Genomic DNA, 23943 nt, shown 5'->3' on the forward strand with positions numbered 1-23943 from the left:
AGTATATTCGTATAAATCATTCCATTATAACATCAAAAAATGTTAGAATGCAAAACTCTAACGATTCTGGGGTATAAGACACTCCACTCACCAATTAAGGCTTCAAGTTTTCGGCATATTTACCTTTTCCCATAAATTTGTTTCTTGTTCTTACCAGCAAAAATAAGATGACGTTGTGAGGACGTAAAAGATGAATTTTCCGCTACATATTAGAAGAATGTAATAACAATAAATCAATTGTAGGAAAAAGAGGCACTATTTAATATATATATATATATATATATATATATATATATATATATATATATATATATATATATATATATATATATATACAGTGAAACCTGTGTAAGTTGACCACTTGCGGTGCACTACTTTAGTGGTCAACGTAAACAGGTGGTCAACTTTACAGGTTTTACTGTATATATATATATATATATATATATATATATATATATATATATATATATATATATATATATATATATATATATATATATATATATATATATATATATATATATATATATATATATATATAAACTTAATAGATTTGATTTGTATACCTATCTTTTAGTTTGCATGTTGTGCTATTGATCATCTCACAAAACTAAATCACCATTCTACACTTAAAAAAATTTCCTAAAATTAACGGAGAAAGTACCGGCAGCTAAGTTGCCGTAAATATTACGTTTACGTTCAATGACTTTCCGTGATTTAACAGAAGTTCCATTTCTTATTTCTCCGTAGTTGTAGCTTTCCGTTTATAAATTTCCCGTGACTGAACGAAAATTCCATTTCTTATTTTTCCGTTCATTTGCGATCTTTCTGTGTTTTAACAGAAATTACGTTCCTTATTTTTTCATTGTGATATTTTTTCCATTTCTTAATTTCCCGTATTTAAGTAAAAAGATTTTATTTTCAAAAATATATTTAAAAAGTTATGTCAAGTATTGACTTTTCGTTTCATCAAAAATTTAGTTTTTTGAAATGATACAGATATAGTTAACTGTTCTAAAATTATTACTTTTTTTTATTTGCATTCGTTACTCAAAGATTTTTTAAATTAACAACTGGACAGAGAACTTACCTAACGTAATTTCTACTCCGAGCATCCGTGACCAAAACTTTTTATATCAACTTCAGATGAATCAAATTAATCAAATAGTACTAGCAGAAAAATTTATGGATTTGAATATGACACCAATTATCCCTGCTGATACTGCTCGATATTCCCTTCTTGGTGTCTGGGTTGGCATGGAAAAACATACATGAAAAATATGATATTTTTATTTGCAGAATATGTCAAATAAAATACTATTAAAAACAGGTTGACGTTATCATTTAATAATATACCTGATAGAGAGTACCGCATATCTATTGTATTTAAAAATAGAATCATTGACATGCACGTGAAGAATTTTTGATTCAGAAGCTGCATGCCTCCCCCCCGCCCCTCAACGATATCCCAATTTTTCACTCATTGGAATCGCAACATAGATTTTTAGTACATAATCATCATACTTAAGCATATCAATATCAATCAGTTCGTTTTACCTGAACTGTTTTTCCAAGAAACTTGCAATAATCTCAAATAAGTTGTTGGATAAGAGCCTAACAAATTGAATTAAGTACTTATTGTTGCCAAAACTTTCATTGTTTTTTCAAAGATCATTAATACACCTTTATTTAGAGATTTAAAATAGTGACTTTCAGTATTCCAAACTGTGAAGCGAACCCTCCCCCCCCCCAAAAAAAGGGATTTTTCCTATCTTGCTTGCACACCTCTCCGGTAGATACGGCATTTAGCGTTAATGACTTCAAGAATGCAATGCGTTAAAGCAATAAAAAATAACTTTATAATAGTTCTATAAATTCTAAATAAGCTAACATCGGAATTCTATCAAATGCATATTAACAAGAAAAATACATTTGTATATTAACATGTACAAAGATGTTCAACAATACTTACATGTGACCAGCGGTGCTAAATTTAAGTATCTCCATTGCATCTGGATACAAGTAATCCAAAAAATAGCGTTTATTTGAAATGGATAACACGAGATCCTAAAACTATTCTCAACACTCTAGAACACATAATATGACTAACGAATAGAATTGTTCAAAGTAGTGAGCAAAATATTAAAACCACAAGGATATTCTAATACTGACTCAGTAAAACCCACATCAAATCACCAAGACGATCAAAACACATCTGCCAGTCTAAAAATGGCGCCGACATTTTTCGAAACCTACAAAGCTCAAAGGCGTATAAACAATTTTGACATACGAGTACTATTACTCTCCAGACATGAAATAGCAAGCTATCTATTTTGTTTACAGCATCGGAGTTGTTATTCTAAATATGCTTTTAATTAGCAAAATGTAACAGTGCGAATTATAAGCACTATCAAAAGTGATATTTATCATGACTTGAAGGCTAATCAGAGCGAAGTACAGCACAGCGGCAACCCTAGTGATGGAAAAATTCTGTTTTCGTTACTTCTTTTCGTGATGTTTCTGTTATTGTAAGGAAAAAATACGTTTTGAAGCATTACAGAAATATTCTGTTAAAATCAGTCAGAAAACCACCTGAATTTTCAGTTTTTTTTAACAGTGTACCATGACTTTAAAGTGAAAAAAATGAAATGTAAAGATCCGCAGTTTACTCCATAAACGAAGCACAATGGGACGGTATTGGTCGAATTTGGAAATCCATTGGGCAAGCTTCTTTTTTTTTTTTCAATAATCAAAAACAGACAGAATGCCAACCGCAGAAATAGATTTAGTAACACATTGTACATTCAGAAGAAGTCGAAAATGCGCGTTAGAAAGGAGTATAACATGTTTAAAAATTAATTTATTTACATGCTTTTGAGAGCGATGCATCAAAATAAAGGAATTAACAAGCAAGTAAGAAAGTAAAAATTATCTGAGACTTTTATTTCCATAAAGTAGAAGAAACATAGAAGTTGTTATTACAAAAGAAAGTGGCTACTTAAACACCTATTATAATTTACAGTTGTCCCGATGTGTTCTGATACGTAAGGACACAAACTGCCTCATCAGCTCGTTTTCAAAAGAAATGATTGAACCTATAGAGCAGGAATTATAAATGGAGAGAGCAAGTTTTTCACTAACTTTCATTATTAGTCAATCACGGTATATATTATTGTTTTTGTTTGCCAAATACTCTTGATTAGTTAAAGCTAAAAATTAGTTTACGCAGGGTGACTTTTAAACATTAAAAAACATTTAATGCACTGTTTTATGAATTAATCCATAAGAAAGGCGAAAAAAAAACTTTTGAAGGCATCTCTCATGATTTTTTTACTGAAACTTTATTCGACGACGGCTGATTAAAGTGCCATTTAATGAGCAAATTGATAGAGGGGCGGAAGTAATTTTAAAATGTCCCTCTTTGGGTGATAGAGATAAGAATGACGTGATTTCTTAAGTTCTTGTCATTTATGATCTCTGAGCTTAGTTTGAAGAGAAAGAAAGACGTAGTCGAATGAAGTTGTTCCCATTTTTCTTCATTTTCATAAGTAAATTAGTCCTCGTTAGTTTCAAAATGATCCATAGAAGAATCTATACTTGACAAATGATTATCGATTGTGAAAATTATGTGACTTCATGAGTTATAGGAAAAGGAATGTTTAGGGAATAATGAATGCTCTGATCATCCACATTTTAATCGTTATGCATATATTATTGGCCAAAAATACAGCAAGTTTGAAAGATTTATTACTTTTTCAAAAAGCCTCCTTTTTAAAAAAAACAATATTTTTTCCAAATCAACTGCTCTTTTGAAATGAAACTTTTTGTGCTAGGGTTTTAAAATTCTGATCCGCAAACTGTTGTGTGACGGAAGTGACGTAGTTGCTTTTATATGTGAAACAAAGTCGCACATGCGCTCTTCTATTTCTTTCTTTCTCGTTGTCCGTGTTTGCGTGCAGTTTGCTTAGCGGTGTGGCGATCCCTGAGTACAGCTGTTGGTTATCAACAGAGCATCCTGTTGAAGTACGCGTATATAATCAGCGCATTTCTTTAAAACGTTTATGAAACGTTTATACGTCATGTGTGTTACATGAGAGATGCGTTCTGCACGCGAAAGGTCAACTTCATTTGGAAAATTATTAAAAAAGTTACTGAAGGGGAAAAAACTTAACAGATCACACGTAGGGTCCTTTATTAGGGAAGCAAATTTTTAACTTTTAGCCCTAACAATTTGTATACCGTAAACCGGGGTTACTTTAGACTGACGGGATAACTTTACAAAAACCTGTTTTTTTATTTTTGAATCGTTCTGGCGGGCTTAATTTTACAATTGGCGACCCCCTGCTTTTCTCAGGGTTTCAAGAATCACTTTTCAGAGTGCGCTGACATCGCCAATTGATTTAAACAGTAAAATGGTTTTGGCAACACTGATTTATGTGGGGATGGGGTAACTTTATCACAAACCATCGAAACAGTCGTTTTAGATGAAGAAAACATGTTGTTACAAAGTAACCCCGGATGATGGGGTAACATTAATTTTAAAAAAAATGACCCCCCTCCCTCCATATTCAATATATCAAAGAATTTCAAGCAGCAATTTAAAGCTGAGATGTTAAGCTATCGTTTGGTTTAAGAATTGTTGAAATATCTTGAAAAATGAGGGTGCTACAATACAAAATATGCGAAACCTGTATCAAAGTAACCCCGGTTTACGGTATGTTTAGAAACGCAAGAAAACATTAGCCCAATTAGTCTCACACGTGAAGGAGGAACCACCCTGTTGTCATTTGCTGAGAAGGACGATTTTCGTTAAGTGAATCTTGGAAAAAAACACTTAAGACCTTAAAAAACAAGACTCTACAAACCACGCGCTTTTACTTTTATGCACATATTTATAGCAAAATACAGTGAAATCCCATTTCAACAAACTTCAAAGTTCCGCACATTTTGTTCGCTGTAACAGAAATTAGTTTCAATGGAATCCAAGCATTGCAATGGAAATGTAATCTGAACTGAAATTTTTTTTTTCATGAAACGGATACTTCGTAGTAAAGGGATTTCGCTGGAGCTTCAACTAAAAAAATAACATTAACAACGTTTAGTGAATCATATTACTTATCGACTTTAAAATATTCTTTCGCACAAGTGTTTGAAATCAAAAACGAAAATTCGAAACAAAAATTGGTCTTGAGCACTATGGAAATTGTAAATACTTATAGATTGAGAGTAGAACCAAAAACACTTGAAAACCTATAATAAGATCGTTACAAATATATCAGGTGATGGATGTGTATAGAAGCCTATCCATCTATCGACCTTTCAGGATCCGCCATTACATCGCACAATCTTCCATTTAACTGCATGCAAAACCAAACGATGTTATGCCTGCATCAACTACAAAGATAATTTATGAACATATGTAGCAGTGAGAAACAAAGGGATGTAAGTGCCGAAATTCAAAGGAGAAAATCGGTACAAATGGTAGAAGAGTTTCTCCTCTCTTTTTGGGCAAGAGAAGGTACTAGTAGTTCTGGCGGGAGCAGCTATATGGCATAATGCAGCTAAAACTCCGGTTGTAGTTCACATAGAGTGAAAAGTAAGACAGTTTTGAAAAGCAAATGAATCAGACTACAAAACGGAATCATAAAAATGCTTACGAAAATGTAATTGAAAATGCCAATTATAGTTTTGCACGTCTTACCACGCCGTAGCGAGAACGTTTCAAAAGCGTTTTACACATATTTTTCTGATGCTAAATGATCGTTGTCAAATCGCAGGGCCGTAGCTAGGCATTGATATAAGGTATGTCACTTAACTTACATTGCAGGTTACTAAAAAATAAAAAAAAACATGAAGAATCTCCCGCATCTTACTCATGGTCCAGGATCTTCCCAAGGTTAACGTAGTTCGGATATCTTAAACGCGTTTTACTCGAAACTTTAAAAAGTCTTTAAACATAACAATATGAGGCAGTGAAAATCAAAGGTAAAACTTATAATGACAATCGGCAGGAAATTTTAAAAGAAAGAACTATTAATTAACTGTTTTTATTTATGCATTGATAATCCCTGATTTCAAAAAAGAAACATTTGTCCATTTCAAAAAATCAGTAATCCAGCGTCAGAAAGCACAAATATTTGCAAAATATTGCAGACACGTGTTTCGGTGTTACAAGAACCAAAAACACTTGAAAACCTATAATAAGATCGTTACAAATATATCAGGTGATGGATGTGTATAGAAGCCTATCCATCTATCGACCTTTCAGGATCCGCCATTACATCGCACAATCTTCCATTTAACTACTACTTTTTGAATTTTCAGCACAAAGGTATTTATTCGTTATTTGTCCATTTACTTATACAGAGAACGGAGTCATGAAAATTTTTTCTAAGGTCTTGAACTGAAATGGCTATGTCCCATTTTTAGAATTTAAAGGGGATGAACCGAGTGACGAACGAAATCTAATCCGGCTTCGGGAAAAAGACAAGAAGTATATGTTCCTAAACCAATGTAGTGGATAATTTGAGAAGTTGTTATAGCAAACGTACAAATTAAAGGCGTTGAAAAATGGATGTGTGTATCCAAGTAGGCGCGTTAGTCGTTACATTTCTTAAATATTTATTTCTGCGTTTTTAATTTTCACGAATTTTTAGTTAAAATGAGAATTTCAACATGCAGCGGATGTTATGTACATAATACACGGATACATGGTTTCAGTTTTTAAACAGAGATTGTACATAATGGAGGAGAAACATTATAATATAATTTTTGATTCAGTCATCCGGTTTCATCGTATTTTCTCACATTGGTTGATAATGTTTTCCTACTAATGAAAAAAATATAGATATATATTACTAATGCTGGACCAACAACCACATAACTAAATTAACTCTTTACATGTCCACTAATGATAGTCATGCTTCTGTTTTTATTCTCTAAACAGTTTAAAAAAATGTATTTTGCACTGTGATACACTCTATTCAAATAGCTTAACTATACTCTTTTTTCTTTCTGTTTTCAGGTATTTCAAGTCTTTCAGTCTTACGGATCTTCTGACGTTGAAAAAAGATATTTAGCAGCTTTGGCAAAAAATGGCCGTCTTCCTAAATTTGCAGCTCAGAAAAAAGATTCCGTAGAATATTCAAGTGTGGAAACAACTTTCCCAAATGGAATAAAAGTTGATGAATACCCAAAAGATTCCTTTGTGGAAGATAAAAGAAACGTCGGAGCTTTTCTTAGGTCGCGAGGGAAACCAAAATTCTTGTCCAACAAACGTTTCGACGAAAGTGATAACGCCGACCCTTCTGAAAGTGTGACTAGCGAAGAGAAGAGAAATGTAGCTTCTTTAGCTCGGTTGGGTAGATTAAACGCAATGCGTTACGGCAGTTATCATCCATATGACGTAGGCGAGAAAAGGGTCACTAGTGAAGACAAAGGGCAAAGCGATGCAGTAAGTAATAATGATGAAGATAATTCAATCAGCCTTATAGATGATCCTGATTGTTACGAAACGGATGATGAAAGCGAACGTGAAGCACGAAATGAAGACAATGCTAACTGGGAAAAAAGATACGTGGCAGCTCTCGCTAGATCAGGTAGGCTTCCAATATGGCATCCTCAAAGAATGTGGTGGGGTGGCAAGCGATATGACTCGAAGCCTTACTGGTCAGATTCACAAGTAGTAAGTGAGAGTAACGACGAAAATGCCATTGATGACGCAGCTTTTGTCGATCCTAAAATGAAGAAATGCAGATCTTACGATTACCAGGTTGAAAAAAAGAACATAAGAGCCCTAGCAAGAGATGGAAAATTACCAACGTTTATTAATGGAAAACGAAACATTGCAGCTTTAGCTCGGGATGGTAAGCTTAGGGGATCGACAAACGACAAACGTAATATAGCTGCTTTGGCTAGGGATGGAATACTCAGGGTATCTTCAAGTGACAAGCGTAACGTTGCTGCTTTGGCAAGAGATGGAAAACTACGAATGCCATATGATAACAAGCGCAACATTGCAGCTTTAGCCAAAAATGGAAAACTGCCAAGATTCACTGACGAAAAGCGCAATATTGCAGCTTTAGCTCGTGATGGGAAATTGCGTATGCTGCCAAATGCTTAAAGGGCTTACGATCGGCATGTGGTAAGATACAGTTAATATTGTGATTTTATTTACATCACTGCTTGCTTGTTTTTCTTTGAAGAGCAATCATTTCCTCTGCATTAAAATTATGAACATTTCAAGTTGAAAGACTAATTGAGATATGTTTTATCGCTTCACAAATTTAATACATCGATAAATTACGTTGTATAGTGGGTTTTATTTCCTAATGTATGTTAAAAGTAGTCATATTTTTTTTCTGAATGCTGAATTGTAACTTCAATGAGATGTCATAATAAACACAACATTGATTGTAGTTTGTTAATTTTTGTCCTGCCATTTTTGAACATAAAATGGAAAATGTAAATCTTAAAAGAGCTTTTGTATTAGAAAAAGATTTGAATTCTTTGGGAGGCGGTTTCCAAGCAACAAAACATTGGGAAACTATTAGAGAGAAATAAACCACTTAATTACGAATTAGGTATTTTAGATTTACATGAAAGAATAAAACTGAAATTGCATTACTGAAAATTACCAATCTAATGAAATATAATGTATAGATGAAATCGATGGAATAATTGATTCACTTTTTTTTGTTGGAGTTAAATTTTGTTTTGAATCAATTGGACCTAACCGATTTCACGTTGCACATTTAGAACAGTATTTTTCCCATCATACTGTTAAGTCGTTTTTCAAATTCATTTATTTTAATGAAATGTTTTAAAGAAAAACAAGAATTATATGAAAAGAGATAAGGTCTCCTTCATATAAAGATATTTGATCCCGGTTTGCAGAAAATTTGACCCGAGAAAAAATGCTCTTGTAAGTATTTTCAAGTCAAAAATTTATTACGGCGTTCTATTTTATTTATTCTTTCAAATAACAACATGATTCGGGCCAAACTAAAAATTGAAATTAAACAAAAACAATAGCTTATAAAACTAACATTTAACAAACAAAATCAACTCTAATATGAAATAATTAACATCACTAAAGAATTTTATACTTTTTCATTGGTCTTGATCAAGTATTCAGCGAAAACTACGAAACAAATATTAAAAAGACATTTAAAAGAAAACGCATACACTGTAAGTGACGAGCAAAATTAGTGTTTTAACGTCATAGAATGTAAACTGTTTCAAAGCTGATACCAAAGATTAGCTAAAATTAGTGTTTCACAAGAAAAGAAAGAAAAAAAAAACTATTAATTTTTGAATTTCAACAACTGATTTGGACACATTAAACATCCGACAAGTTTGATAGTGGATTCAAAAGTTGGTGTAGCTATTTTCTCATAATGTGGCAACGTGGATCAAGCCTTCTTGGTTCGAGAGGATCGAGTATTCCCAAGACACTTTTTAAACATTTTTGAAAATTATAGCCAAAAAAGCTAAGTTTTAACACTTCTCACACTCTAACATCTTTCTGAATCTTCTACTATATCATAAAAACAATGTATGTGCTGCTTAGCTTCTTCAAAAAAACTAGTAACTTCTTTCATCTCAACAATCCAAAAAAAAAAAAAAAAAAAAACCTCACCTTTCAAAACAGACAATGACACGTAACCTGAAAAGCATGGGCTAAATGGATCATCTGACACTTAGGGATGTTAACCTACCAATGCAACTCAGTGATGTTGCCGGGTTTAAAGTTGTACGTTAGAGCAGTGTCGAGAATAGAGAGAAGGAACAAGTCTTCTGAGGGGTCAAGTATCCCCACTCTCCCCTAATTTCATTAAAGGCTAGCTTTCTGTGTGAGGAATTAAACATTTTTAGTTATATGTGTAATTACTAAAAAAAAAGAAAATAATAATAATTTGAATTTTGACATCTTGAATTCAAATTATGTTTTCGCAACCACGAGTGTGTGTGTATATGTACGCGTGTTTGTGTGTGTAGGGGAGGGGGTATGTTTGTTTGTGTGTGGGGGTATGTGTATGTAGGCATGTGTGTTTGTGTGGGGAGGGGTATGTGTATGTGTGGGTAGTTGTGTGTAAGTGTAGGTGTGTGTGTATCTGTGTGTATGTGTGTAGGTGTCTGTATGTAAGCGTGTGTGTATGTGTTTGTGTGTGTAGGTGTATATGTGTGTAAGTGTATGTGTGTATGTGTAAGTGCAGGCAAGTAAGTGACGCAACCTGGAGACGGTTTTCGGTAAAGGAGCAGCATCGTGAGGCGGCCGGCCGACAGTGGTGCTGCAGAGGGAGGCGAGGGGAAAATAAAATCATAGGAATTAAAAACTGTCAAGTGAGAGCAATAAACAAGAAGATTTTTTTTTTGTATGCTTCGAGTATTGGGGGGGGGGGAACAGGGGGGAAAATTGGTACCAGCTACCCAGCAAATGAAAGCGTCTAAATAATGAATATCTAACATTTTCTAACAGCTTCCTTTTTGTGTATTTCTCAGAGAGAATTTACGAATGTCAATTTATCTTTAAAAAAAGCATTTATATCTTAAATTATAGAAAAAGCCAAAAACAGATTCTCTGATCAGATTCCCCTGCATCATCACCGAGTTTATAAAATTTCGAAAAATAGGAACAAACATTTTGTTCATTAACAGAACCTTTTCTCTATTCAATAGTTGAAAATGGTAAATTATTGATTATGTTCATAAAAATATCTTTTATGTGTTGGATTACAGAAAATCGTTTCTAAAATTTCAAATAGGCCGTACAAATTAGTTGCGCCTAAACAAAGCGACACAATCAGATAATTAGTTAAAGCAGACTGACTGAAAAAGCTAATATTACTCTACAAACAGTTTCCTTCTACACGAACTTCATAGAAATTTAGAGCAATGGAAACAAATAATTCGCAGGTAAAACCTGTTTGAAAAGGTGTCCATGACACCTTTTCAATTGAAAACAGCATAAGGTCATTCCACAGTATTTGGCTGTAAAATGCCCCTTACATAATGCTATATTTGTATTTTTATATTTTTCACTACAAAAATAAATAAGTGTTCAAGATTATAGAAACCTTCGTTGTTTATATTTTTGCAGATAATAAATATATATATTTCGAGATTTAGAGTTACGTACGGGGCATTTCACAGCCAAATACTATAAAAAAAAACCCGCAGTAAAACTGAATTTTGCGGCTACATTGGAACGACCTCGTGGTAATATTTAATTTTGCGGTGACCTTCAATCATCGAAAAATGTCGCTGGGAAAACTGAACTTTTTTCCCACAAAAGATGAACGTAAGTAAAATTAAAAACAAAAAGTTTATCGAAAAAAAAATATAAAAAATAACTTTAGCTTAATGGAAAATAGAAATATAAAAATTAATAGAATTAGTTTTACATTACATTTAAACTAATATAAAGCAATAGGTGATCAGGTGATTTTTTTTTTCAAAGAAAAGTATTGCAGATGAAATATTGCATGATAAATGAATTTCCTTAAAACTTCTTTTTGATAACTTTTACAAACGATACTAATTCGCATGATCAGTATGATTCACATCAAGAAAGTTCATTTAATTATTTGCAATGTTACGAAAGATTAAGCTTCTCAAGATATTATGAGATAATATGATCCATTACAAAAAAAATTTGCTTGAACATTTACAACGTTATACTAACCAGCTGTAACAAGTAATACATTTCATATTTCTAATACTATAAATGTTTTTAATCAAAAATGAGTCAGCAGGGTTAAATTGCAGCTATCTTACTATTTTAAAACATGTAAAACATGGAAAGTTATTCGTTTAAATGTATTATAAATTCAAACGTAAAAAGTTTCAAAAGTATTAAAAGTGGAACATTCAAAATTGTGGCAGATTTAAGAGGACGTTTAACACTCAATAGGAAAAAAAATCATTACATTAATACTGATAAAATAATTGCATAAAATCATTCAAATTTTTGTATTAATAGTTCAGTAACATTATATTGACATACATGGATCCTTTTTCTTTTGGTTTTATTGACAATGTTTGAAAAGTTCTTACTTTGTTCATTCAATGATACTTCAGAAAAAGAATTCAGGGTCTAGAAACATTTGAAAAGCTTTCCGTAACTTGAAAAGTCAAAGACAAATTTCATTTCCACGGCAACATATTCTGCTATGACACATAAAATTGAATTTGGCACTCCGATGACATTTTCTAAAGCCATCAATGTTGCAGATTATGAGTTTTGAAAATAACTTATGACTTTAAAAAAAACACCTTCATTACATAAAAAAAAAACTTTAGACTTTGATTTGTTTGTGGCGTAAACTACACGCTTGAATTCATGTACAAAAAGGTTAGTTAATGAAAATTGATTTAAAAAGTTAACTGCTTGTTAAACGTATTGCCGCGTTTTTGTACAGTACCAATAAGTTCAAAAGAGTAAGTAATTCACTTAATACCTCTAGATATAAATAACTTATTGACTGTATATATGAGTATATAAACTCACTATAAATACTTGCGCACTAAAAAAGAGTTGTTAGAGTGAAGCGAAATTTTATATACGTAAAGACAACATTGATACAACGAAGTGATTACAAAATGAAATCAAAACGTTCATTTATCACACGAAAAATGTCAAGTTAAAGGAGATTTTAGTGCTCTACTGGAGTACCTCCAGCGTGCATGCACGAGGTGATACTGACGAGAATTGAGGCTTAATAGTATCGCAATCTGTCTTACGTCATCTCGTTCCACATTGACTGTAAAGACGTCACTACTTTGACCAAATTCGTAAGCCGTTCAACTTACAAGGAGAGGTTACGGTCTCGGAAATTCAGATTGGGATGAGATTTGGTAGATTTGTAGTATCATTTAAGGGTACTCTCAGGGTAAAGTAATAAAGTGCACTAGCCATAAAATTCCGAGAAAATAGCCTTTAAAGATTTACGCGTAACATATAAACTAATAGAGATTGTCCGTAAACAAGTGCCCGGTGGTCATGTGGGCAGCACTCTGGGGTTCCATGTGGCCGATCCGGGTTCAAATCCACTGCAAGTTTCTTTCTTTGTTCATTTATAAAGTAACTGTTACAGCTTTGTACAATTTGAGTTGAAGATAATGCGAAATTTTTAAACACGCAAAGCACTTTAATAGAGAAAATGGAGATAAATTAAATCGATACTAGTTAAAATTTGAATTACAACGGCTACAAAATCACTGTAGAGCTTAGTTTATAGATGATTTTTAACAATATAGTTGTTATTTATATACATACACCAGAATGATATTTATCATAAAAACATGTAAAACAAAAACTGTTTTGACATCTCGCACAATTTATAAAGGAAGATTGCTTACAGGAGCAACTTTTTTGTGAAAGAGTCGTTGGAAAACATACTTCATTTACATTCAGGAAAATTTCTCTTTTGTCAGAAAGTTTAGAAGTATACCAGGCATATCGAATCATTTTATCGAAAATTGGCGATGACAGTTGATGATGGACAATTGATTGTATTTTTATGCAGTCTTCACGGGTATTTATTTCTCTATTATTTTCAACGAGATACGCGCAATTTCGTATACGTTTTATTAAATTCTTTACCTGTCTATAAAAATGGACGCGAGAAATTGAACTTGATATGATTCTGATGCAATCAAATGATTTTCAGTAAGCAAGCTCTTGTAATAAACGACCGCATCTTTTAATCTCTGCTTCAACATTTCACTGTGCAATGAATTTTTATCCATTTTGCCAACAGATTTTATTCGTTTCAGGGTTACTTCAATAACCGACCATTTCGATTCACAATATTTTAAAAACTGAAATCCTTTTTCACGGTATAGAATTTTCAAGTCTAATATACAGCACAGACGATAAATAAATTTAATGATGAAAACAAACATGAACATTGCAGACGATAATAGATGGAAAATAAAGAGTTGAATATTCAATGTAAAATACAGCAGACGACAAATTTACAAATAACAGAATCAAAGAACAAAACCATTGCTCGATAAGTGCGGTTAGGGTTTTTAAAATTTGACTACCTGCTTATATGCAATAAAACAAGATTCTTACTTATCCACAAAGAAACTGATTATTTATTTATTGCAAAAATCATTTACTTCGTCAAAGTTTATAATATCTAAAAATGTGTAATCACTTGTTTGTGAGAATAATAAATAAAAATTTAATGTACTATCACACATTAAAAATACATCATATTTTTTAAATTAAGTATTACCTTCAATTCAAACTGCAAAAAGCGGTAATAGTCACTTTATAAATGAACAAAAAAGAAACTTGCAGTGGATTTGAACTCAGATCGGCCGTAAGGAACCCCAGAGCACTGCCCACATGACCACCGGGCACTTGTTTACGCACAATCTCTACTAGTTTATAAGTTGCGCGTAAATCTTTAAAGGCTGTTTTCTCGGAATTTTATGGCTAGTGCGCTTTATTACTTTACCCTGAGAGTACCCTTAAAGGATACTACTAATCTACCAAATCTCATCCCGATCTGAATTTCCGAGACCGTAACCTCTCCTTGTTAGCATCCCAAGAGATCCCAGATACATTCAAGAATATTGAAAATAGCGCCCAAAGAAAAAAGAAAAGTACAATCACGAAATTTTGCATGCAGGAAGAGTGACATCTGATATGCAAATGATCCAAGTTTGGTGTCAATGCGCATGAACGTTTGCCCTACAGTATCGGTGAAATCTGGGGAAAAGTCCTATATAAACCAGTGCATAATTTAATATTTATAAATGTTACGATTACATCCGGATTGTCAGAGAACCTCAATGAGTGAACACTCTCAAAAATAATTCCTTCAATTGACGGAAATTCTCTTGGCAGCAGTGCTGCCGGACTTTTCACGATTTTTAACGGATTTCCATTTTTATTTTCTCCTGTCAAATGAAGGAACGTCCTTCTTATTTCTTTTCGTCATAGGAGGAAAATTTTCCGTCATTTGACGAATTTCCGTTTTTATTTTCTCCTGTCAAATGAAGAAAGTTTCGTCCATATTTTTCCCGTTGTGGGAGGAATATTTTCTGTCATTTGACAATTTCCCCGTTTCTTTTCTTCTCCGTTAAATGTGGGAAATTTTTCGTTGTTTTAAGAAACATCCGTTATGGTAGTTTCTGTTACATGAAGTCAACTTTTCGTTATTTGAAGAAATGCTCGTTATTTTTGTTTGTTACATGAATGATTTATTTCGTTGTTTGAAGAACGTCCGTTATGATCGTTTCTGTCAGATTAAAGACAATTTGCGTTATTTGAAAAAACTTTTTTCTTTTTTGTTTCTGTTAATGAGGTTTTTTACAAATATTTTTTTCAGATACTTTGAAGCTGTATTTTTTTCTTAGTCCGAAACGTGGATACATCAAACCACCAAAATCCCAAGTAAAATTTTAGACCCCACCCCCTCCCCCGCGAAAAAACTCTCCAAAAATAATTACAAACTTATTTAAAAACAACTTTTATTTTTTTTAGTTTTAGAATATGTTGTCAGTCGAAAATTTTCGGAAACGGCAACCCAAAATTTTCGAATCAAATACGCCTCTGAAAATTCCACAAGAAAGTTCAAAAGTAGATTCCTTATTGGCTAAATGTTTTTATCAAAAATCTATTTTTGTCACCTGAAAGCAGGTATCTAATTTCATAGCGATTTCAAAATGCAGGTTTCTTTCATGAAAGAAGACAAATGGTGTAAGTTTCAAATTTTCATAAACTTCATAAAAATTTTAAGAATATGAAAATTAGTTTGTGAAAAACGGCCATTTCGTGTAATGAGATAATCACTTTCAGACGCTGAAAATAAAATTATGAAAAAATTGATTGTATGCTGATCAACTTGAGATTTACTCACTCTGGTATTTTTCTGAAGTTCTATTTAAATAAGAACCTGAAAAATGCACGCTGTAAAACATATATAATGGATAAAAAATGTGCTTAGTATTGGAAGAAGATAGATTCGTCTAGTATCACTCAGTAAAATACAAAAAGAAAAAGAGTGTATAAGAATGTAGAATTAACTTTATTTTTATAAGCATTTATACATACAGGTGATATTAACAACATCAGCAATTTCATTCCAATGTAAAATGAATCTTTTGCAAATGAATAAAAAATAAAATCTCTTGAAAATTCAATTAATTTTATTTATATTCTTGCATCAACTACCATCTTTATGGATATGAATAGTTGACTAAAATAAAGAATTGAAATTGACATTATATGATAAAATTTAATTGATTTAATTATGTTAACCATAATTGAGACTAGGTAATTTAGAAATAGATTTACACCCCAAATAAGAATATAGTTTCTTTACATTTTTTTTATTTGTTCAAAGAGTATATGATATTTTGAACAAAATATACAACACTCATTTTACATAGTTTTCCAATCAGAAAAATTACACTAACTAGATAAATAATAAAGCTTGATTTAATTTTTGATATTAGTAATTAAAATTTTAATTTCTGAAATTAAGATTTGCAACATAATTGTAAGCTTCTATACATAATTTTATGAATAAAGAAACGGGAGAATAGCCACTAGTTTCAAATTAAGACATTCCGAAAATTATGTAAAAATAGTACAATTTTGAAAAATAGACGAGAGCAAAGTATAAAAATTACCAGGCAATTTTTTTCTTTTTGCTAGCTTGTTTGAGCAAATTACTTCTAGTAAGGTACCTTTGATCTATACTTCGGTTTTATATTGTTGTTAGCTTTATAGTGATATGACAACACTGCCCATATAGTTTGAATCTTTATCACCGTAGTTTTCAGTGCAACTGAATTTCTTTTTGCGAAGCAACAAATTTGAGATAATACATGTTTAAGAGTAACTTAAAGTATTAAAAGTATTTTAAATCCATTAACTTTGAAACAGCAATGTAGATTTAGTTGTAATAGCATGTATAACTAAAAAAAACTAATCCCATAATAAACACTGTACAGAATTATCGGCAATAATTTCCAATGTAGCAAAATTAGCATTTAGATAGCGACTTTTGACATCAATATGTTTATTCATCCATATTTACTAATTCATTAGCATTTCTTCAATTAAAATTTTTAATCTGTCTTTTAATTTTTAAATGACTAATTTTTTTTTTAGCCAAATCAATTTTTCTGCCAATTTTATTAGTTTCAGCAGTGAACAAAATGTTTTTCACAGATTGTTTGAGTAAGAAAAACCTATTAAAAAAAAAAAAAAACCTTAAGAGTCTTGACTAAAATCTCAAATATTTTTTTGTGAGTTCTGTGCCACTAAGGATATTTTTTTAATGCAGTAATTTAAAAAAATTGACACTTTAAATAAAAGTATAATTTTCAAGGATAATTGTATATCAAACCATTGCTGAATGGGGTCGTTTCCTAAATTTGAAAGTATTTTTTTTTTCTGAAAGAGCATGTTTAAAAACATAGTATTTGATCATTTTTAAAATAATTTGACAAAGTTTACTATTTTTAAAAAATTAAATTGATGCGCAGAATCAATTTTAATTTTTACTCTTCTGCCCATGACATAACATATAATGAACTGCCATTCACACAGAGCATAATATTTAATTCGCTTCTTTACTCACATGTATGGCAAGGATATGGTTGATAACAAGCTTTGAGCGCAATATTAAATTTGCTTTTTGGTTATCATAACGTGGAATTGTGGTAAACAGCAAGTGTAAGCATTCAGAGTGCCAGTGAAGTATGCGCATAAGTTGATCATTTGTGACGTCATAAAGACCATGCCTTGTTTGAAAAATCGGACATTAAAAAAATTAATTAAAAAATAACTGCTGGGAAAATGAAAGTATTTTCTGGGTCCATGTTATTATTATTTATTTTGCACATTCTATCAACTCCAGTGACTAAAAGTAGTACTTTTGACTGAAGAAAACAACCCCACTGTTTATTCAATTAAGAACAACATTCCCAATATCAGCTGGTCTTAAAACTTTTACTTAAATTTGCATTGATAAGTTTTTGTTCAATAATGATTAAGTTGCAGAACATTAATGAAGAAACTATTCTTAAAATGTCTCAAATACAGTATACTCTCGATATTACGAAGTCGAAGGGACGGTAAAAAAAGTTTGAGATATCAAGTTTTCGAGATAACAAGGGTATAATCATAATTAAAAATATTTTAAAAATTAGTCACACTAGTTAAAAATAAGTGGAAACATATAATGAAAGCTTAAAAAAGGATACTCTAAAGAAGTAGCAAAATGTAGTGATTTACCACAACTAAACTGATCAAAGATTTGGATTACTAAGTTACAGAATGGTTTCAAATGAGTTTCGAGTGCTCCGGAACAAAAGAAGTTAGACAAAGGATTTCACCATTCCCTGCGTCTCTAAAGGGGTTTTCCGTTCATCTCCCGTTTTCAAGGAGGTGAAAATAGGGTCAAAAGGTCCAACGAAATGGCATGAGAAGGGGGCAAAAGTTTTAGGTACGTTTCTTGGACTTAAATTTTCTGAATCCCCTAGGCTGCACAATGAAAGTGACAGAAGATAAGCTTCGCCTAATCATTCGTAACCCTTGAGAGAAATAATGAAGGGGTGTGAAACTTTTGGAAACATTCCTTGAGTGGCTTCAAGACAATAAACTGCGGTTTTTCCGAAAAAGTCATATTTGACTTCGAAAAATATTCCACATAACAAGGTTTTGATTAAAAACGCTTCAACATAAGAATGAAAAATAACATTAGAAAAATATGCAAAAGGGGGGAAATAATTTTTCGTCATATCAAATTTTTCGAGATATACTGTACTTGAAAGACATAGCACAGAATTAAAATATAAATGTCAAAGGCACCAAAAACTAAGCCTTTTTTGATTAGGTTAACACTTTTTTACTCTTGGTTCTTCTTTCCCGGTTTATTTCTGCAAAGACACTGAAAGAAAAGAAAAGAAATTATCACAAGACAATAAAACTAAACAGAGAAGGGTGCAGCAGTATGCCTGCTGTTTAATAAATTCTTGCCCTTTTCCATACCTTGAGTCAATTAAAGGTGAGCATTTTTGAAAATAAGAAGAAAATATTTGAAAAAATTGGCTTCTATTTTAAGTGACTAAAAAAACTTGAAGGTAAAAAATGTTAACATAGTTGCAACCGTCCATAAATAATCAACATTCCAAAAGTGATGTAATTTTGTTGTGTTTACCTATGCATTTTTAAAAAACACTTAAAGTAGGTTACAGTAATTTTAACATTATATGGGAACTGTTCACATGTGCCCTTAGATGTTGTTCATAGGATCCCGACCATTCACCTTAGAACAAATTGCAAAAGTGTAAAATCTAAATTTACTAAAAAAAGGAAACATTTTCATTAATTTACTTGAATGTTCATGTGGTCAGACTGGTATTGAGATCACTCAAACAATTTTCTAGATTTTTTGCAAGTCAATTTCGCACTGGCAAAAAATTTGAATTCTGAAGTCTCACATTTGAGGTTTCATATGCTAGTGATTAATACTTTGAAGTTACATCATACCGCATGCAACTTTCGACTGTAAACAAGACTAATAAAAAAGTTTGAACCAATTTAAGCAGGAAATTTTCCTTTTTTTTTGAAAAAAAGTGAGGTGAAGTTATGAAAATTGTAGGATATTTAGTATAAATTTGAAGGTATTAGGAATTATAGGATTTTTTTAAAATTAGAACAATACCTACACCTGTAATAGTAATAAAGATGTGCTAGGAGATTGAAAAAATGTTCCATAAGAGACAATGACAATAAAGGGCTGGAACAAATAGATAAAATTCTATTGGACAGAAGTTTTTTTTTCTATCATATTCTTTCAACAAAACAAGATTGCAAATTTCTTTACTAAATAAATGTTAAATGCGTACTTAGAGAATGTGCTTTCTTTTACTAGAAAGGTGTTTATTTTTGGATGGGTCTTGGTAAATACTTCCCAAACAAACATACCCAAATATTAACTATAACTTACTTAAATTATTAAAATTAAGTCGCACATGCATGACAATATCATACCGCTGAATGAACTAATTCAGAAAATATATTACTTGCATGTATTGATGCTTTCCATCCAAAAATATTAAAAACTCTTCTGAATTTTAATGTTGTCCCCTATAAACAAACAAAAAATGCATTTTGCTAAAATTATGCAAGAGATGATTTCAAAAGTTTTAGGACACAATTTTTATAAAATTTTAGTACATTTTTAAGACAACAAATATCAAGTTTTTTTTTTTTTTTTAAATTTAAATGTAATTCATTAGCTTGATTTTCATATTGGATTATAAAACGTTTCAAATTCTTGAAAACTACAACAGAATGCATTCAATCTTTTATTATTTAACACAGTGACACATTATGAAGTAGAAACATATACCAGTAGAATAAATGTCTGTTCAAGTGCCTCTTTACTTACCTTGTTATTGTTTCATCAAAGTGAATTAAAGAATGAGAAAGAAATATCCTTAATAAGGAAAGATTTAAAGTAGGCTGCAAGCCCAAAGTTTTATGTATACTTAACTTTTATCAGATATGTCCCTGTAAATAACAGATAAATCATTTAAAGATGCAAATGAATAATTGTTTATTACCGCAACTAAAACTAAGAAAATCTCCACTTTCAAAATTTTATCTTGGAGTGAATTTGGTGCAAAAGCTTTGAATTGCTTCATTACAACTAATTTGTTTTCAGTAGAGGACGAAGAACATGGAATTAAAAATACAGCTTGATTTTTCAAGCTACTTTCAACCTCTTATGTCTTGCCACCAGTGGTGTTCCCATTGGGTATGCTCCACATACGCTATATACTCTCAAACATTTTAAAAACATATAGCTTATACCCTCAAGCTTCAAAAATTCTCACATTATGACATATTATGTATATGATCGCATACACATATTGTGCATAACTGATTACTGGGAGTATACCCTCAAAAAATTAATGGGAACATCACTGCTCGCCACATCAGCACGAGACAGTACCTGTAAAAATCCTTGATTATCAATATTGGAAAGATAGTGTATAAACAGAACAAAATGCTTTAAAGTGATCCTTTTCTGAACAGCACCAATGCTGATCTTGCATACATTTTTGTCTGCTTTTTCCAACCACAAGAAAGAGAAATTTGTTTTCCGTGGCATTTAAATAAAACAAATTACTATTTACAATTTTAAAGCAAAAAATTAGTGACTAAATTTAAAAATTATGAGTGCAAGAAATGATCCAACTTCAATGAAGAGAAACACAAAGCAAACTGACTTCTTTGTACTGAAAGAACAAGGTAATGCTCAGACCACAACACAAGATAAGCACTATAAAAATAAAATTACTTCCCATTTGGGGGCAACTCATTTAAACTTTGATCTAAATATATTTTTTGATCCAAATGTTTACAGTTGGGTTCTAACTCAACTCATTATATTTATTTTATTTCAATAAGCTATAATACTCTTCACTCCCCTCCCCTCGACCACAAAACTGCAATTTGAGAGGAGGGAATACTCCCCCATTTTTCATTTCTTTTGAAAAGAGAAAAATTAAAAATATCATATTCTAATTTTTTGCAGAAGAGAAACGACTGCAAGAGTTACAAAGTATATAGATAAAACAAACAGCTTTATATTGAGCATATGTTTTGGTTAACTGCATCCCCCCCCCCCTTCATCAGAAAAAAAAACAGCAGCAGCATAGGCTTTTCTCTTTTTTTAGAGAAAATTTCTTAGGGTCTACCAAGTTTATTTTATCCTACAATATAGGCATATCATCATGAAAAGTGTCATTTCTGGGTTGATTTTTAGGAGAATTCCTACCCTTGCACTAAGTACTTGCAGAGCAAGATAATACACAGAAAGTAGTATAGCTCCATTCTACATGTCAGGTGCGAGAAAAAAATTATTTCTACTTGGTGATTTATTACTTGAACCTATCTAACAATAAGAATACTTTTTCCTGAGTTACAGCAAAAAGTATATATCTTTAAAAATTGCATGTCATGTAGAGACTCCCAACTGAAGAGATTTTTGTTCAGCAGACTGCATATTACACATGTTCTATCCAGTTCATACAGGGTGTATGAGAGCTGTTTTAAAAAATTAAGATGCATTAGCAATTATCAGAAAAGAAAGAAAGAAGAGAAAATACATTCACATATTATTTCCTTCTTAAATCTATCTAGCTTTGAACCGCCATATACATAGGATGAACTCACAACAATGCATATTTATTTCTAACCCTGAATTGAACTCTTTCTTCTTTTTTTTACTGATATTTAAAATTTTCTCCCCCTTAAATGTATTAAACGGTAAGATTGCTGAAACTGAGAAAAGGGGGAAGGAAATTTTATACCGGCAAAAAGTATGAAACACCCAATTCTTGGGGAAAATTTCATTGTTCTCATTTGATTCTTAACAATTAGAAGGCTAGTAAAATCGAGTTCAGGTTCTATTGGATAAAAAAATCACGTACACCATTAAATTACTTTTTTTCTCAGTACAGTCAACTCTCAATAACTCAAAGTCCCTAGGGACAAGCTAAAACCTTCAAAGAATCGATAGTTTGAGTTATCGGAAGTTCCTTTCTCAGTCTTTTAAAGAATAATTTGTATTTTCTTCTTCAGGAACAGTGCATATTGGATAAACTATAACACAGATCGTTGGGACAAAATTAAATATAAGTACAACATAGAAATATTTTTACAGAGAGAATAATTAAAATGATACTCTGAAAAAGGAAGTTAGTTTCGCCTGCTTAGGCTTTTTATTGCATTTTAAAATGTCATTAAATTTGTATGCTGTGGGCTCAATTTTTTTTCTCTTGATCAATCTTATTGTCTTAAAAAGTCTTTTTGTTCTCAAAGCAGATTCTTTGAGTCATCCAGAAAAAAACCTTTTTCAATTTTGGTCAAAATTTTAAGTCTCTCTAAGACTAGCCAGCAATAAAATTTTTAACCGTCAGCCACAGCAAAAAATATCCGCTACTTTTCCTCACACAATCTTGCAACACTACGCGCTTTAAGGAGCAGTACTGCATAAATAATCAATCTTAAGCAACTTGATAAGCAAAGCAATGAGTTAAAGAGAATTTTTTTTTTTAATTTCTTAAATCGACTGCATTTTTATGCCTAAAATGAAAACTAAATTTTCGTAAAAACTTTTTACGAAATTTTTTTTTAAGCCATAAAGTTTTCCCAAGAAGCGCTCACCAAAGAGCCAAATGAAACATTTTATTTTAATTCAAGTATGTATTTGTTCAGAGTGACATGCATTAGCATTTGAATGAATTTAATGTTGTAACCCAATTCTTAAATCCGACAAAGTCCAAAAAAGTAAAAAGTTGCTCATAACACAAATGGATCATTGACAAATACTATGCTCCAAGTCCGAAATTTTACATTATTTCTGAATTGGTGCATTTGAATTTGATAAATTCCTGATTCAGCAAATGAGTGCTGATCTAAGTCTAATTTTACTCTTGGAAGATTGGGGAAACACCCAAGCATTCATAATTGAGACAATAGCGGAAAGGAAAATCAGTGTGGATAAGAGAAAAATAAGCAATACATCATCTCTAAGGACTCGAAAAGTAAGAGGTATCAACTATTTGTGACATCAAAATTGAAATTAAAAAAAAATAACAAGTTGTGGCCCAACCCAGAAACACTTTTGACAAAACTAATGACGAAATTTTTTGAAGTTATTTATTGAGCTCATATGAATTTTGGTCACAGAAGAATAAAATTAGGTCACATTCAGTGGCGAATCCAGGGGGGCGGCTATGAGGCTGCAGCCGCCTCCAGACTATAACTAATTTTTTTTCTATTAGAATTTTTTTTATTGTGTATGCATCTTAAGGTAAAATAATAAAATATATAATTTCCTATATTCATCCCATCTTTATCATTTTAATCGTTTCCCTCAGGTTTATACACTA

The 23943-nt window shown here is 31.6% G+C and overlaps 1 protein-coding gene across 1 annotated transcript in view; it reads left to right on the forward strand.

Moving 5' to 3' along the window:
- Positions 1 to 8400, forward strand: part of LOC129218566 (uncharacterized) — a 99211-nt gene extending 90811 nt beyond the window's left edge. The window contains exon 2 of the mRNA XM_054852876.1: positions 7025 to 8400. Coding sequence (XP_054708851.1) covers positions 7025 to 8122 — 1098 coding nt within the window. The 3' untranslated portion in view covers positions 8123 to 8400. The remainder of the gene's footprint in view (positions 1 to 7024) is intronic.
- Positions 8401 to 23943: the final 15543 nt, after the last annotated feature.

Source organism: Uloborus diversus, chromosome 3, assembly GCF_026930045.1.
Source record: "Uloborus diversus isolate 005 chromosome 3, Udiv.v.3.1, whole genome shotgun sequence".
Lineage (NCBI taxonomy): Eukaryota > Metazoa > Arthropoda > Arachnida > Araneae > Uloboridae > Uloborus > Uloborus diversus.